Below are 14,149 nucleotides of genomic sequence, written 5' to 3' on the forward strand. Positions count from 1 at the left end.
TTGATTTCTATTAGTCACCAACCATTTTTATTCTCGGGAATCATCACTTTCCACTCGTTATTAGTCTTCTTTGTCGCAAGAGGGCGTATATTCTTTCACACCATCATAGACAAGCGCTGCTGTGCACAATAACAGATTATCACATAAATTGGATAGGTTGGTTATTACACACGCACATGTCGCATAAGATCCATATTTGATAAGATGTAGTGGATATGCGCAGCTCCTCCTCTGAACCAAACGGATGTAGCTAAGCTGAAACCGTCTCTAGCGAGTTTTCCGGGATCCGAAACCTCCGGCTCGTGCAGTGAGCAAATACCAGTGCAGTGACGACTGGGGGAGGAGAGCGTAGAGGCAAGCGGCCATTACATAGCTGAGTTCCCCTGTAGGTCGGAGGGAAAAAGGGAGGCAGCTTGTGTGGCTCTTGCGGCGCCCCCCCTGTGATACACCCGCTGGACCGGTGTGTTCTTCCCACTACACTAGCTAGGCTTGCTAATTAACTACGAATAGGGATAGGGAAAGGCTTGGCCCGCTTTTTAGCGTGATATACCTTCGGAACGTCAGTATACTATCAGATTATAGGCAATCTACTAAGAAATTGAAGGAGTAAAATTTGCGTTAAAATCTAGCTAAATATAGCTAGCTTGTACAAAAGAGAGAACCACCTTATTACAATTATTCAAAATTGGTGTGTTTTTCAAAATGGACGAAAAAGCTTTTACAAAGGAACTGGACCAATGGGTCGAACAGCTGAATGAATGCAAGCAGTTGACGGAAAACCAAGTGAGGACGCTTTGCGAAAAGGTAAGCTAACTAGCTACGCTTTTGCCGTCGTAGTTGCTGGCCACTTCGCTAACGTTAGCAAAGCTAGGTAGCAGTCGCTAGTGTTGCAACTCTGCCATTTAGCATTGTGTTTAGTCTAGCTAACGTTATATCAGCCAGAGGCTCTGGTGCCTGCTAGCTAACATCATTCGCGGGCCAGCCTGATGGCTAGCTTGCTAACGTTAATTGCTACCTTCCTTAGCTTGACAAAATAGACTATTCTGACGTTGCAGATGTGCCAAAACTGTCAAATGAACATTTGAGCTAACTTAACTTCTCTAGCGCTAGCCATAGCTAGCTAACCGGCTTGCTAAATTAGTAGTTTGCATTGACGAACTAATTGGTAGCTTAACAGATAGTTGCGCTTATTTTTGTGCTAAATTGGCAGTTTAATTAGCTATAATGAAATTGGTAAGTTAGGCTAACGTTAGTCTTAGCTAGCTGAACAATATCTTCAAATCTCTTTCCGAGTTTGTAAGTCAATGCAGAATTACAAAACAAGCGGCTACCTAACAATGACGTTAGGCATTACGCCATCACTGATTTTATGATCAAAACAAAAACAAGCTAACGTTAGTCTATTGAACAACTCTATTTTCAATTTGCCATGCAACAGCTAGCATTAGCCGATAGTAATATTATCATATTATTTTTATTATATATTGTAATATTAATGGCGAGTTTCGGGTATAAACGGCAAAATCGGGTAAATTATCCTTCCAAAGATGACTATTATGCAACATTTGGCTCATGTTATGGTTGGTAAATATCGCAATGTCTTATTCCATGTACTTGTCATTTTGACAAATGTCAGGCAAAAGGATTGATTCAAAATATTGTGTGAGTTCTGTAATTTCTTAGTACATAACTTACTTGTTTTGTGAGATTGCTGTTTTCCAGCGGATATAAAAATATGTAATATGTAATGAATACTTGTGAAATTAATGCCTCAGTATTTAAATACACACAGTTGAGATGGCAACCACCAACATCCACCCTAGAAAACCTCAGGTTTAGTTTTGGTTATAAAATAACATAACATTAGGTAATTGCGAGAACAGGCCATTCAGCTGAGCAATGCTTGCCTGTTTTTTTATGGTGGAGGAATCTCTGTTCATGCAGCACTATTTCTGATTTTGTTAGTTGACGTGATCAAAACAAGCTATCTACATTAATTAAAGATCTTAAAAAGTAAAAGAAGAATATCACATTCAATGCCAAACGTAGTCTGTTTAAAGTGGGGGGAGACAACCCCACTGATTCATATTGAAAATTTTACATACACTATCTGACTGTGACCCCTGTCCTTTTGCTGTACTTATCATTTCAAGTGGCATCTTTCGTAGCCCTGTGTATTTCCCAGTTTACAGCATGGTAGAGTTGTATAAACTCAATATTATGCAGTAGTCAGCTGTAGCCATAGTGGTTTCGAATGTCAAAAATGCTTGAAGAGTGTGTTGGGTGGATGAGAACCTCCTCACTCTGTGACAGTGAACAAATGCCTTCTGCTGTTCTTTGGTGGTTAAATAGCAACCCTGTGGACGATGTGTACTTCACTGGCAATGAAATGGTCTTTGTGGCATTTTCTCAGTGAAACTGAAATGTGCGAGAAATATAACCTCACAACGTCAAGGTAACATCACATGCAAGAAATAATTAATGTCTGCTACTGCTTAATGTGAACGAGAGACTCGGAAACCCATCTGTAGTCTGACGGAGAATAAACCCACATGTCATAAGGAGCAGCTCTTCGGCTGAGACCGAACTTGCACGAAAGCACATTAATCTAAATCAGCCTGATTGTTTGAAAGGTTGAAAAACCAATAATGGAGCGACTGCAAATAACACTCATTATATTCCTGTGTCTGTGTTATGTTAACATAATTCAGTCATTCCGTGTTCCAGTCTTGGCTATTTATTATAGTTTAAATGCAATAATTGAAAGACATGCTTACAATGTCGTGTCCTTCTGTTGCCCCTAGCCCATATTATTTCGTTTAGTGGTTTACATTTGGCGATAACTGTTAAATTTGCTTACAAACATCAGTGTCAAGGAAAAAGTCTCAATTAAGGGTGTGTCTACTAGACTAATTACACACAAGATTAATAAGCCTATATTTAGTGAGTAACCTGGCGACCACAAAATGTCTGCATTATAATCTGGTGATATTAAATTGTCAATAGTGGCACCCAACTTTATGGCACGTTGTTACCGCAACTTCTCTCACCCTATCGGACAAACTAAAGGCTTTTATTTTTGTTCACTCTGTTTCAGAAAAACACCATGGAGATCACTTTTTGGAATGGCTTGCTTATGGCAGATTGTATTACATCACATCCTCATTTGTTAAGAATGTTTTGCCAAGAAAGCTTTGTTGCAAGGGGTGCTGTGCCAGTACCACAATATGGTAGAGAAATACTGCATTTTCACTGCTCTGAATCTTGGCTGTGTGACAGGCCTTTATCAAAAAATCTAATGCACTTTAAATGCTGCTTATTCTCACATTGCAACTCTTAATTACCCATGTGTTTTATTAGCTTGTGTCTGTTTGGCCACAGTACAGCATGGCATTATGTTAGTAAAGATGGTACATAAAATCATGCTGTGTCGAACATAGATATATTTGACACACAGCAGTGTTGTGTATATTTTTAATGCATGCATTATGATTAATGTTGATTTTTATAGCACAAAAATGTTATGTAACCAGAGGTAGGATATTCCATCTGCTGTAGTCCTTCAGAGTTGTGCTAAATCAGTTTGTGTGCCCAACGTACGGTCGCATTATAAGTCAGCTGCGTGCAATTGACCGCAAATCATGAGGCCACATCCGTTAGGAATGGCAGAATTGTAGTCAACCCCCGGTATGGTTGCTGAAGTCAACACTGCAGATTGACCCATCTTTGCGTCTTGCCACAGGCCAAAGAGATTCTGACCAAGGAGTCGAACGTGCAGGAGGTGCGCTGCCCCGTCACGGTCTGCGGGGATGTGCACGGCCAGTTCCACGACCTCATGGAGCTCTTCAGGATCGGGGGCAAGTCCCCCGACACCAACTACCTGTTCATGGGCGACTACGTGGACAGAGGGTACTATTCGGTGGAGACGGTCACGCTCCTCGTGGCGTTAAAGGTAGGCTCGGCGCTACGGAAAACACGGTCCTCGGAGGGGAGGGGCCAGTTCTTGGGAAAACAACGATCTTGTTTGCTCACCCAGAGTGCGGTTTGCAGAGAGACCTTGATTTATCTTCTGGTTGGTTGAATAATGCTATGCAGCGTGGTTGTCTTGGCTCTTGTTTGTCATCATGGCCAGACTAAGATCATTTTTGTTACTTGAATCTGAATGTTATCGGAAGTATATTTCCTTCCTTGCTGCAAAAGGCAAAAATGTCATCACTATTTACAGAATGTTATTGCTGCTCCATATTAACTGTCGCCCCACGTTATGATCTTACTCAATCGAATGATAGTGCTTTTTTCCTCACCACGCAAGCACGAAGGCGGGCCGTCCGTGTCCGTGTCCGTGTCCGTGGAGCTGGTGAGGGGATGATGTTAAACCCCGTCTGCCTCCCCAGGTGCGTTACCCAGAGCGCATCACCATTTTGAGAGGCAACCACGAGAGCAGGCAAATCACGCAGGTGTACGGCTTCTACGACGAGTGTCTGCGGAAGTACGGCAACGCCAACGTGTGGAAGTACTTCACCGACCTCTTCGACTATCTCCCGCTCACCGCGCTCGTGGACGGACAGGTGAGCCCCGCCGTGCGTCAAATACCGTTCGCACACGAGAAACGAGACAAAACAAATGTAAAACGCGGTCGGAATGAGCAAAAGAAATAAACAAACACAACTGCAATAATGTCGTGGTGCTGTGCGCGCCTCGGTACAGAAGGATCGATAGATTGATGGCATCGTCTGTCTTTGTGTTGGATTAAATATCGACTCCGGTCTACTCCAAATATTTTGAATTCATTCAATGCCTCTTGTCAGTTTGAGTTCAGTTAAAATTAAACACCCTCTGGGACGATTCTTCAGCACTGTTAAAAATGGTTCTTCCGGATTTTTTAATTTTTTAATTAATTTATTTATTTATAATGTTAATTTGAGTAGGGACAGTGCCAAGAGACATAGCATCATTGCTGCCAGTTTACACCAGGCTCATGTAGCTGATGTTCTGCATACAGAGATTATAGCTATTGCTAGTTTACACCAGGCTCATGTAGCTGATGTTCTGCATACAGAGATTATAACTATTGCTAGTTTCCAACTCCCGTCCCTAGTTAGGCTTTTTTATGAAAAGAAAAGAAAAATGGAAAAAATAATGCTTAAGTCCAGCATGTGCATATCGGAAACATTTGTTGGTCAGCCATTGTCAGACTAGCTGAGTAGCTATAGCATGTTATTTTTCTAAATCGCCACTTGGCAGCCTTGATTTACCTTCATTATAATTTCACAAGACATATTCCATGTGTTGTGGTCAGACAAAACTCATTATTTAAGAAACCATTGTGGGAAATTTGAAACGATGACCAGTGACCATTGACAGTTGATCTGTTCCCTTGGCAGATCTTCTGCCTGCATGGTGGACTCTCACCCTCCATAGACACACTGGATCACATCCGGGCTCTGGACCGCCTGCAGGAAGTTCCACACGAGGTCAGTTACCACGCAGGAGCAGTGCCTTTCAGTCAACTTCATCCTTATTTTTCAAAAGCTTATCTTTCAGTTGAAACTATTTTTTAAAAGTAAATCTTTGTATCCCCTGTGTACCTGTTTGTAAAAACCATGAGAACTTGAGATACTTGGAGTATCATTTCAATATAATTAGCATTCATCTAGGACTAAATTGCTTTTAGCTTGTGTATTCATCCTAATGGATGTTTTGGGCGCCTCTTCGCTCTGCTTTTTTAAAGTGAGAAAACATTCAAACTTGGTACATAGGTCACAAAATATTGCAGGCTTCAGAAAGGTGCTAAATTCATTGAAATTTTGAAGTGGAGTTTCCAATGCTGGGAAAATGCTTGAGTTTTGAATAAAGTGCCTGAAAGCGCTTGGATTTTGTTGCTTTGGTTAGTGTTTCGTGTTAGTCATAAACTGACTTTGAAATGAATTGAACATATCAGCAATTCAACAGCCATTTGGTTGCGGAAAATTGTAGATAATGGTCCTTGAAAAAAAAATCTCGAAAGCTTGTGGGAACGTTGTATGCACAAGTGGGCTACCCTGTTCAATGCATTTTCAGAAGAATGGTATCAAAAAAGACTTCCCCTGTACAACGGAAGGTTAAAATGCTAGATGTAGCTTTAAAGCGATGACATCAGATTGAGAATAGTAGTTCAAACTCAGAGTAGAGGAGCTCCAATTCTGTAAAAGAGACATTGAGCTGTGTATCACAAGCATAGCCTACGTACCTACATGCTGACATATATGCACACTTTATGAGGAACATTTTTACTTTATTACACCTACTTATTCCTGCGATTATCTAATCAGCCAATTGTGTGGCAGCAGTGCAATGCATACAATCATATAGATACGGGTTAGGAGCTTCAGTTAATGTTCACATCACCAATAGAATGGGGAAGAAATGTGATATAAGTGACTTTGATTGTGGAATGATTGTTGGTGGCAGACAGGGTGGTTTGAGTATCTCAGAAACTGCTGATCTCCTGGGATTTTCATGCACTCTCTTGAGTTTGCAAAGAATGGTGCAAAAAAAACAAAAAGAAAATCTAGTGAGCAGCAGTTCTGCAGACAGAAATGCCTTGTTAATGAGAGACGTCAGAGGAGAATGGCCAGACTGGTCAAAGGTGACAGTAACGCAAATAATCACACATTACAACAGTGGTATGCTGGAGAGCATCTCTGAACACACAATGCATCAAAACTCTAAGTGGATAGGCTACAGCAGTAGAAATCTAGAAGTCTAAAAAATACCTAAAAGTCCTCGGTGAGTGTATGGGCTCCTTGTTCCACCAAAGTAGACAGGAGGAAGCACGCTGAACTGGTATCTCTTCTCTAGTTCCCCCTTCCCCGTTCCTGGCCGCTGGTTAAAGTTGTGACAACAGAGAAGCCCAACGCTCTCACTTACACATTGTCTGTTGACTCTTACACATTATCACAACTCCGTCAGCACCTTTATGGTGAATGGTAACAGCACACCGGGAGCCTCACTCAAACAATCTTTGCTATGCTGTGTTACTGCAGGTCACATTCTGAATGTAGCTTTTCCATGAATTGAATGAACAAAATGTAATGATTAAAAATTAAACCTCTAGTTCTGAATGTGGTAATAGTGAAAAGGGTGCTTCACGTATATATAATAATATTGTTCTTTCTTGTTTTGTATCCCTTCATATTGCAGGGAAACAAATTGTATTGCATAAACTAGCTAGCCAATTGCACATTCATACCAGCCTCAAAGCCAACATCCAGCCGGAACAATACTCGGGAGAAAGCCCTGTTCTTTACAGTAAACTGCTGTCATCGTCACAGTCGAGAGTGAAAACACAAACGTGTTGGTCAAACCCCATGCTTCACCCCCTGCGAATGACTGAAACAGATGTTTCAGTGATTACAGGGGGGGGGAAAGTGCTGCTCGAGGTGTTTTTGAAGTTATCAAGTGAAGGTCTATTTAGTGGGATGGTTTAAGTTTAATGCCTGGCCATTTGCACACACTTATTTAACTTGCCCATTCAAAAATTCTTGCTTTGTTTTATTTATTATTGTGAAGGCAGAAGGTGCTGCCTCCATCTTTTCTGCCGCAATGTTAATGTTGAAGCTGAAGCGGTCCTTAATTTGCACCCTCCTGTTTTCGATCTGGGTCAGTGGTTAAAGTTAGAGCGAGATGGTACATGTAGAGTTGTGAGGGAACAGCTCAGGATTTTGTGTGCTCAGTCATGACCAACTGAGAAGCTGGGTGTGGTTTCAGAGCTGTCTGGTCCCCTATAATTGACTCTGTTTGTAGTAACCTTTGGGTGAGCAGAAGTCTTTCATTGACCTCAGTGACAGCTGAAAATGTGTAAAATCAAATGAAGTTGATTTGATCCAAATGGCCTTTTTTGAAGCTCATTTCCTGGTCATGCTGAGAGTGAGGTCATGCTCACTAGTGCGGTTGGCTCCAGTTTAGGTCATTCAGACCCATTTTCAATGTAAATCGATGGTACAATTGCGGTAAAAATACAAAGTCAAAAAAAAGAGAGAGTCCTCAGAGAGTCCTTCCTGTCTTCCAGGGCCCAATGTGTGACCTCTTGTGGTCAGACCCGGACGACCGCGGCGGCTGGGGCATCTCTCCGAGGGGCGCCGGCTACACCTTCGGACAGGACATCTCCGAAACCTTCAACCACGCCAACGGCCTCACCCTCGTGTCCCGCGCCCATCAGCTCGTCATGGAGGTGAGCCCACTCCCGTGTGACGTACCCCAGACGGTCACGGTGAGACTTACTGAAGGACATTATGTCTAGTGCTGGGACGGATATTCAGTGCTGCGGTTTGGGTCAAAGTCCTGTTGCCTGGGAAGGAAAATGGCTTTATTAAAAGTTTGCCTGCATCCCTACATCTCATGAAGAATTTACATTTCCCATGTAGCTGAGGCACGAGCTCTTCCGCTCTTAATTGGTACGTTCATTCGTCGTGGGAGAAATCTTATCACGTGGCATTTGCAGCTTGGTTAAGTGCTTAGAAATATCAATATTAGTACACTTTTTGTATTTTTTTCAACGAAAAGATGAAACTTCTGTAAAATGGTCCTGCCTGTTGCAGCTGTGGCGGGGGCACTGATTGGCCACGTCAAGGGTAACGCCCGTTCCGATAGGCTGGAATGTTCATTAGCCGTTTGACCCTGGCTTTGCTTTGTGTCTTCACGCTCGTATGTACGGTGGACTGAACGAATCGCCATCGTTTGCTGAAAGGTTCCCTTTGAAACTGGACCCACAAACCCACTGCCAGAGCATGCGGAGATCTGGAGTCGTCTGTCGTGGGCTCTGCGATACAGAGCTCCTACAGCTTTCTGCTCCGCGGGAGTTAGCTGTTTAACAGGAATAAATAATTCAGGAAGGCTGTTTGCTATAGTTTATTTATAGTGTGCCTGTCTCCACCCTCGAGTCTCTGAGCGGGAAGAGTCCGGCACTCATTCAAAAGGCTATAAACACTTTCACTCGGTTGAGTCAAGTTGAGCACTACGAGAGCTGGAGTTAATCGCTCCTCTCTGTGTTTTTACACTGAACACGTTGGCCATCGATGTTTATTACGCTCCCGGAGAAGGAGCAGTTTTAAGTTTTTTGGACCAAAAGTAAATGTGGGCCAACTGACCTCATTCTCTATGCTCAAAGTAATTATAGTGTAGTGGTGTACAGCTTTTGGGCTTTAAGGTGTGCTGTTTATGAAGCGGTTAATTTGTGGAATTAAGCAGCACTGGTCTCTCGGCTCACGAGTTGTGGATTTTAAGATGAAAACTAAACTCGACACACCCTGCGACCATCCAAGACCATAGTGGCACACCCCTGATATAGTGTCTCTGTTGAGGTGTGAGATGAGGTACTGCTTTTGGGATCTGAGGTGCCAACTTACAGCTACTCTTTTACAGCTGAACAACTTCTGATCCTCCATCATGACCGGGCTGACAGTCCTCACACCCTGTCACGGGATGGGAGAATTTGCCATAATTTTACCCATTCGGAGTCAATTACCCTCCCTTTGTTCAATTTTTTTTTTTTTTTACGTTCTTCTGTTAAATGACGTAGAAAGGAGTGTGCTTAGAATCAATGAAGTGGTCGGCATAGATGCTGGTAACAAAAAGTAAAGCGGAAACAAGCCGTTGTTGGGATAAGTAGCGATTTGATTGCTACACTGAATTCTTAAATGTATTTGGGAACAGTTAAGAAATGTACGTTTTAGGATTTTAATTTACCAAAAACAATTTTTTTTTTCCTCTTTCAGGGCTACAACTGGTGCCATGACCGAAATGTTGTCACCATTTTCAGCGCGCCAAACTACTGTTATCGCTGTGGCAACCAGGCTGCCATCATGGAGCTGGATGATACCCTTAAATACTCTTTGTAAGTATTTGTGTACTGCCTGATCTCTTTAACCCTAAGACTTTATCCACAGCGCCATTTGTCTCTGGGGGTAAAGATAATTGGGTGACCATTGCTGTATGAGCTGCATTCTGTCACTTTATTTACATCACAGACCTGTCAATGCCCGTAGGGCAGCCTTTGGGAAGTGAGCAGGTCATGACGTTTGCAAGTCTCTGAAATAACCTTGGTCAAAAACTTTCCAGGCCAATCAAAAACATAGACTAAGACTGAATATAGAAGAGAATAGAATATCAAAAGCTCCAGAAAGTCAACTATCCTTTCAACAGCCATATGCATCCCTAGTTTAAACCTTTCAGTGTATTTGTTTCTTACATTATTTGGCAGAGGTTGGCACTTAATGGAGCAGTCAATTATACAGTTAACTCGCCTCACTTTTTTTGGGGACTAAAGTGGTTATTATATTTAAGGTGACGATAAAAGCCAGCACACCCTGTGGCTCTCCAGAACCTGGGTTGACCATCGCTGTTATAAAGGATCCATGCTTACACATTGACGACCGGTTCACTGATTCAGCAGGTTTGCCATTTGCTTCTCAGAAAGAAAGCAACATGGAAAGGTACAGGCTGTTAAATGTGATTTGATTGATACCACACTCCTTGCCTCAGTTGACACGCTGTAGATTTCTCCAGTACAGGTCTGCGTTGAGCTCAAATGGTTGAGGCTATAATTACATTTCCTTATTAATCTACTCCGTCTTCCCACTGACATCTCGCTAATTAGGAACATGGTGTAACTTCTTAATGAGCACCGGTAATTCAGCGATTGAATGAGGACACACTCGATACAGTAGGATTAGAATGCTTGTGGGGAACAAAAAAAGGTGTCAAATCCTCAACCGTAAAAAGGGGTGAATGCTACACTGGGAATATGAAGATGGGTTATAATAAGCACCCGGTAATCCGTGAGTTACATATTGGGTGTGACTGTGTGTGTGTGTGTGTGTGTGGCTGCGTGTGAGTGACTGCGTGTGTGTGGCTGCGTGTGAGTGGCTGCGTGTGAGTGGCTGCGTGTGAGTGGCTGCGTGTGAGTGGCTGCACTTTCTCCAAGCGCTATGATTCATGTTAAATTGCCGCGCTGCATTCTCTTGGGGCCCCACGTGACCCTCCGTGACCCTGCCGTGTTTTCTTTTTCCCCACAGCCTCCAGTTTGACCCTGCACCTCGCCGCGGAGAGCCCCACGTCACCCGCCGCACCCCCGACTACTTCCTATAAAAGCCTGCAGCGCCCCCAATTGGCTTGGTGTAGGACTGCAGCAATTTGTCAAAGCAAAAAAATTAAAATCTTGATCACATATATATTAAAAAGAATCAAATCTGTGAGATATGTTATAACATTAAAGCACTAACATGGACCAAAACGTGCCATATAAGCATTAGTACACATACAAAATGCCCCATGTCTCCGTACTGCAAGTGTCCCATATAGCCTTCAGCTCAACAGTGAAAGATTGCCTGCTGTATACTATTGGTAGTAATGTTGTTTCTGTTCTGGATTGTATGATATTGAAAACAAAAGGAAAGTGTACCAACTTGCTATTTTCAACTTGACTGGCAAAGTGTTCATTTTGAGTTGTAGCAATGCTGGGCATGTGAACTAGGATGTTCTTTTATAACGATGCACAAGCTTTCTCCCTCTCTACAACCCATGAGCTTACTTACTCCTCCTGCAAATGCTCTTCTTTGCTTTCGTTTTTAAGGGCCCTTGGTCCCTTCCCCTTCTACTGCCTGATCTTACCATTTGAGTTTACTGTACCTTTTTTTTCCTGTAAATTTGTCATGCAGTGATTGCATCTTTGGTGTATTTGAACAAATAAAGTACTTTTGATCGTGACCTACACGCTACAGGTTACTGGCTTGTTTGAGTGGTGATTGTGACGGGGAACAGCATTTGTTATGCAACTTTCTAAAAATCAAGCATTCCATTCACACTCTCTGTAAATGAACAAAAGGAAAATGGCGACAACAGATAAAGGCATTCATCATATCCTCACCTGCCAATATGCCCGGAGTGCACAACTCTGGTCCTGGAGGGCTGGTCTACGAGCTGGTTCCCTTAATGTATTTTTCTGACTGGTTTATAAATTATGTTGGTTCACTCCTGTATTTGAGAACAGTATAATCTTTAGGATACACTTCCAGTCTGCAGCTGTAGCTGGTGCATATACAAATGTCTGATCAAGACATTATTTAGCTAATTATATAATTAAGAGCAGAATTTGGTGCAAAATCCTGTAGCGCTACACGATCGGCCCTTGCTGTGTACCTCTGCAATATACCTTCAACAGAATCAAACATTCCAAGTATGCAGGCATCGTCAAATCACGGTCCCTTTACCAGTCAGGTGTGAAGATGGTCTGGCCAATCGGTAGCACTGATTGTTCAGCTAGTAACCAGGGAGAAAAGAAGACCAGGGTCAGATTTGGATTCGAGGTCCAGATTTAAAGGTAAAATATTGTTACAAGACAATTGTAAATTCCTTCCTATCATTGAAACAGGCTCACTCGCATGTTGACGCACTGACATTCTACCAAAACATTATCGTACAGCTGTACAATAATTCAAGCACATTGGTTGAAAATTAGTTCCAATTGCCTCAGCCAATGACGTTTCAACATCATTGCTTTCACAGAGAACGGGGAGGGATAAACAGTGTTATGGTTTGAGGGTGTTTTTTGCTGCAATTCTTCTCTTTACCGTTAGTCTGAAATGACCTATTGTACCTTTAATAATTGCTGCCAGCTAGAATTGTGCCCATCTCAAATAAAAATAAAAACAGTGGCAGAAAGGGGGAGAAATGATAGTACCTTGCAAAGATCTGAAAACGTAGCACTTAATATGTAAACTATATTTTGAGCATTCTTTCATTAGAACATTGAAGAAAACCCATAATGTATTCCACTTTATAGCTACAAATCTTTGGCAGTTCAAGAAAGTGAAAACTGGTAGATGTGGATTTTTGTTTTCTCCTTGATTCAGACCCAAGAAACCAGGTGACCCGAGTTAAGTTTAATCCGCTGCTTTTGTTGTGCTGTGTAACAACAAAAGCCAGCAGACGCTGTGGCCCTCCAGGACCAGGAGTGAGATCCACCGTCTCAAAGACATGCTTTTTGTAATATTTCAACTTTCATCCATGCTCATTTTCCGTCCTGGCTCTCCGCATGTTAGATCACCGAATTGTTTTCATAAATGTCACAATCAGAGCAAATTGCTTCATTGCTGTCCCACCCTTCTACCTCTCACCTACGATTATGTTTGAAGTAAAACACATCTTTGTGAGGTTTGTGCATGCTTGTGTTCATTCCAAAAACAATTGCAATCCCAGAATGATTATTTATTAACCTCAGTCTTACATTTGAGCAAAATACATGTATTTGTAATTGTTTGCAATATAGCACAATTATTTCAAACAAAAATAATAATAAAGAAAAATAACATTAACATACAGCAGGCAGAAACAGTGCACAGAGAAAGAAAATTAAAGTAATCCACTTATCTTTGCATCCTTCTCCACCTTCCTGTCAAACGCGTCTTTTTCACAAAAACAGACAGGGATTAAATAAGAGGTGTCAAATGGATCATGGTAACATCAAGGTTGAACCCAACTAACAAATAATCAAAATCTATCCTTGCCTCTCCTGGAGCGGTGTGCCTGCGAATAACTCCTCCCCTGTCTTCTGCAGGGTCATCTTCCCAAGAGCAGAAAGTGCACCGGTGACAGCCTGGTATGGGAAACCAGGCACTTCATCAAGTCTGATCCCATCATTGTGTGCGATACCGGTCTCACCTCTGGGAACAACACCTCTAGAATGAACAGTGATCCTGGATAAAAGGTTGTGCAGATGTACTGTTCAGGACAGTCTCGAGGTAGTAGAACCGGTCCTGCTGGACATCATTGTCTAGGTACACTGGGACTCTTTGAGGTGACTTTGTCTGGAAACCCTTCAGCCACTCGGAGGGCTCCTTTCCAGTGATCACAGCCTGCGTATGCAGAGAAAAAGCAACACAGTCCATACCTCACAGAACACATTTTATCCACCTTTGTTTCCTCACATACGTACCAGTAGTCGTTTCTCTGTCCTGCGCTCCTTGACAATGAAGTCAACCAGCGCCTGCTCGGTGGCTGTCCGCTCATTTGATGGCCTGGAGATGTGCTAGGACCACCGTGGTAGCTCCCTAGCCCACCCGGTACACTGGCTGAAGAATGCCCTGTAACAGACAACTGGCCCTGGCATCCA

The 14,149-nt window shown here is 42.5% G+C and overlaps 1 protein-coding gene across 1 annotated transcript; it reads left to right on the forward strand.

Moving 5' to 3' along the window:
- The first annotated feature begins 202 nt into the window (after positions 1-202).
- LOC133140239 (serine/threonine-protein phosphatase 2A catalytic subunit beta isoform-like) lies at positions 203-11,763 on the forward strand. The gene is made up of 7 exons (XM_061259956.1): positions 203-804; positions 3,743-3,952; positions 4,395-4,568; positions 5,385-5,474; positions 8,051-8,212; positions 9,756-9,874; positions 11,055-11,763. The coding sequence occupies exons 1-7, from the start codon at positions 703-705 to the stop codon at positions 11,125-11,127; spliced, it is 930 nt and encodes a 309-aa protein (XP_061115940.1). The 5' UTR covers positions 203-702; the 3' UTR covers positions 11,128-11,763.
- Positions 11,764-14,149: the final 2,386 nt, after the last annotated feature.

Source organism: Conger conger, chromosome 11 (assembly GCF_963514075.1).
Source record: "Conger conger chromosome 11, fConCon1.1, whole genome shotgun sequence".
In the NCBI taxonomy this organism is placed as follows: domain Eukaryota; kingdom Metazoa; phylum Chordata; class Actinopteri; order Anguilliformes; family Congridae; genus Conger; species Conger conger.

Coding starts and splice junctions, on each gene's coding strand:
- LOC133140239 (XM_061259956.1), top strand. CDS start 703: ATGGACGAAAAAGCTTTTACAAAGGAACTGGACCAATGGGTCGAACAG. Junction 4,569..5,384: donor CCGCGCTCGTGGACGGACAG/GTGAGCCCCGCC, acceptor TTCCCTTGGCAG/ATCTTCTGCCTGCATGGTGG. Junction 9,875..11,054: donor GATACCCTTAAATACTCTTT/GTAAGTATTTGT, acceptor TTTTCCCCACAG/CCTCCAGTTTGACCCTGCAC.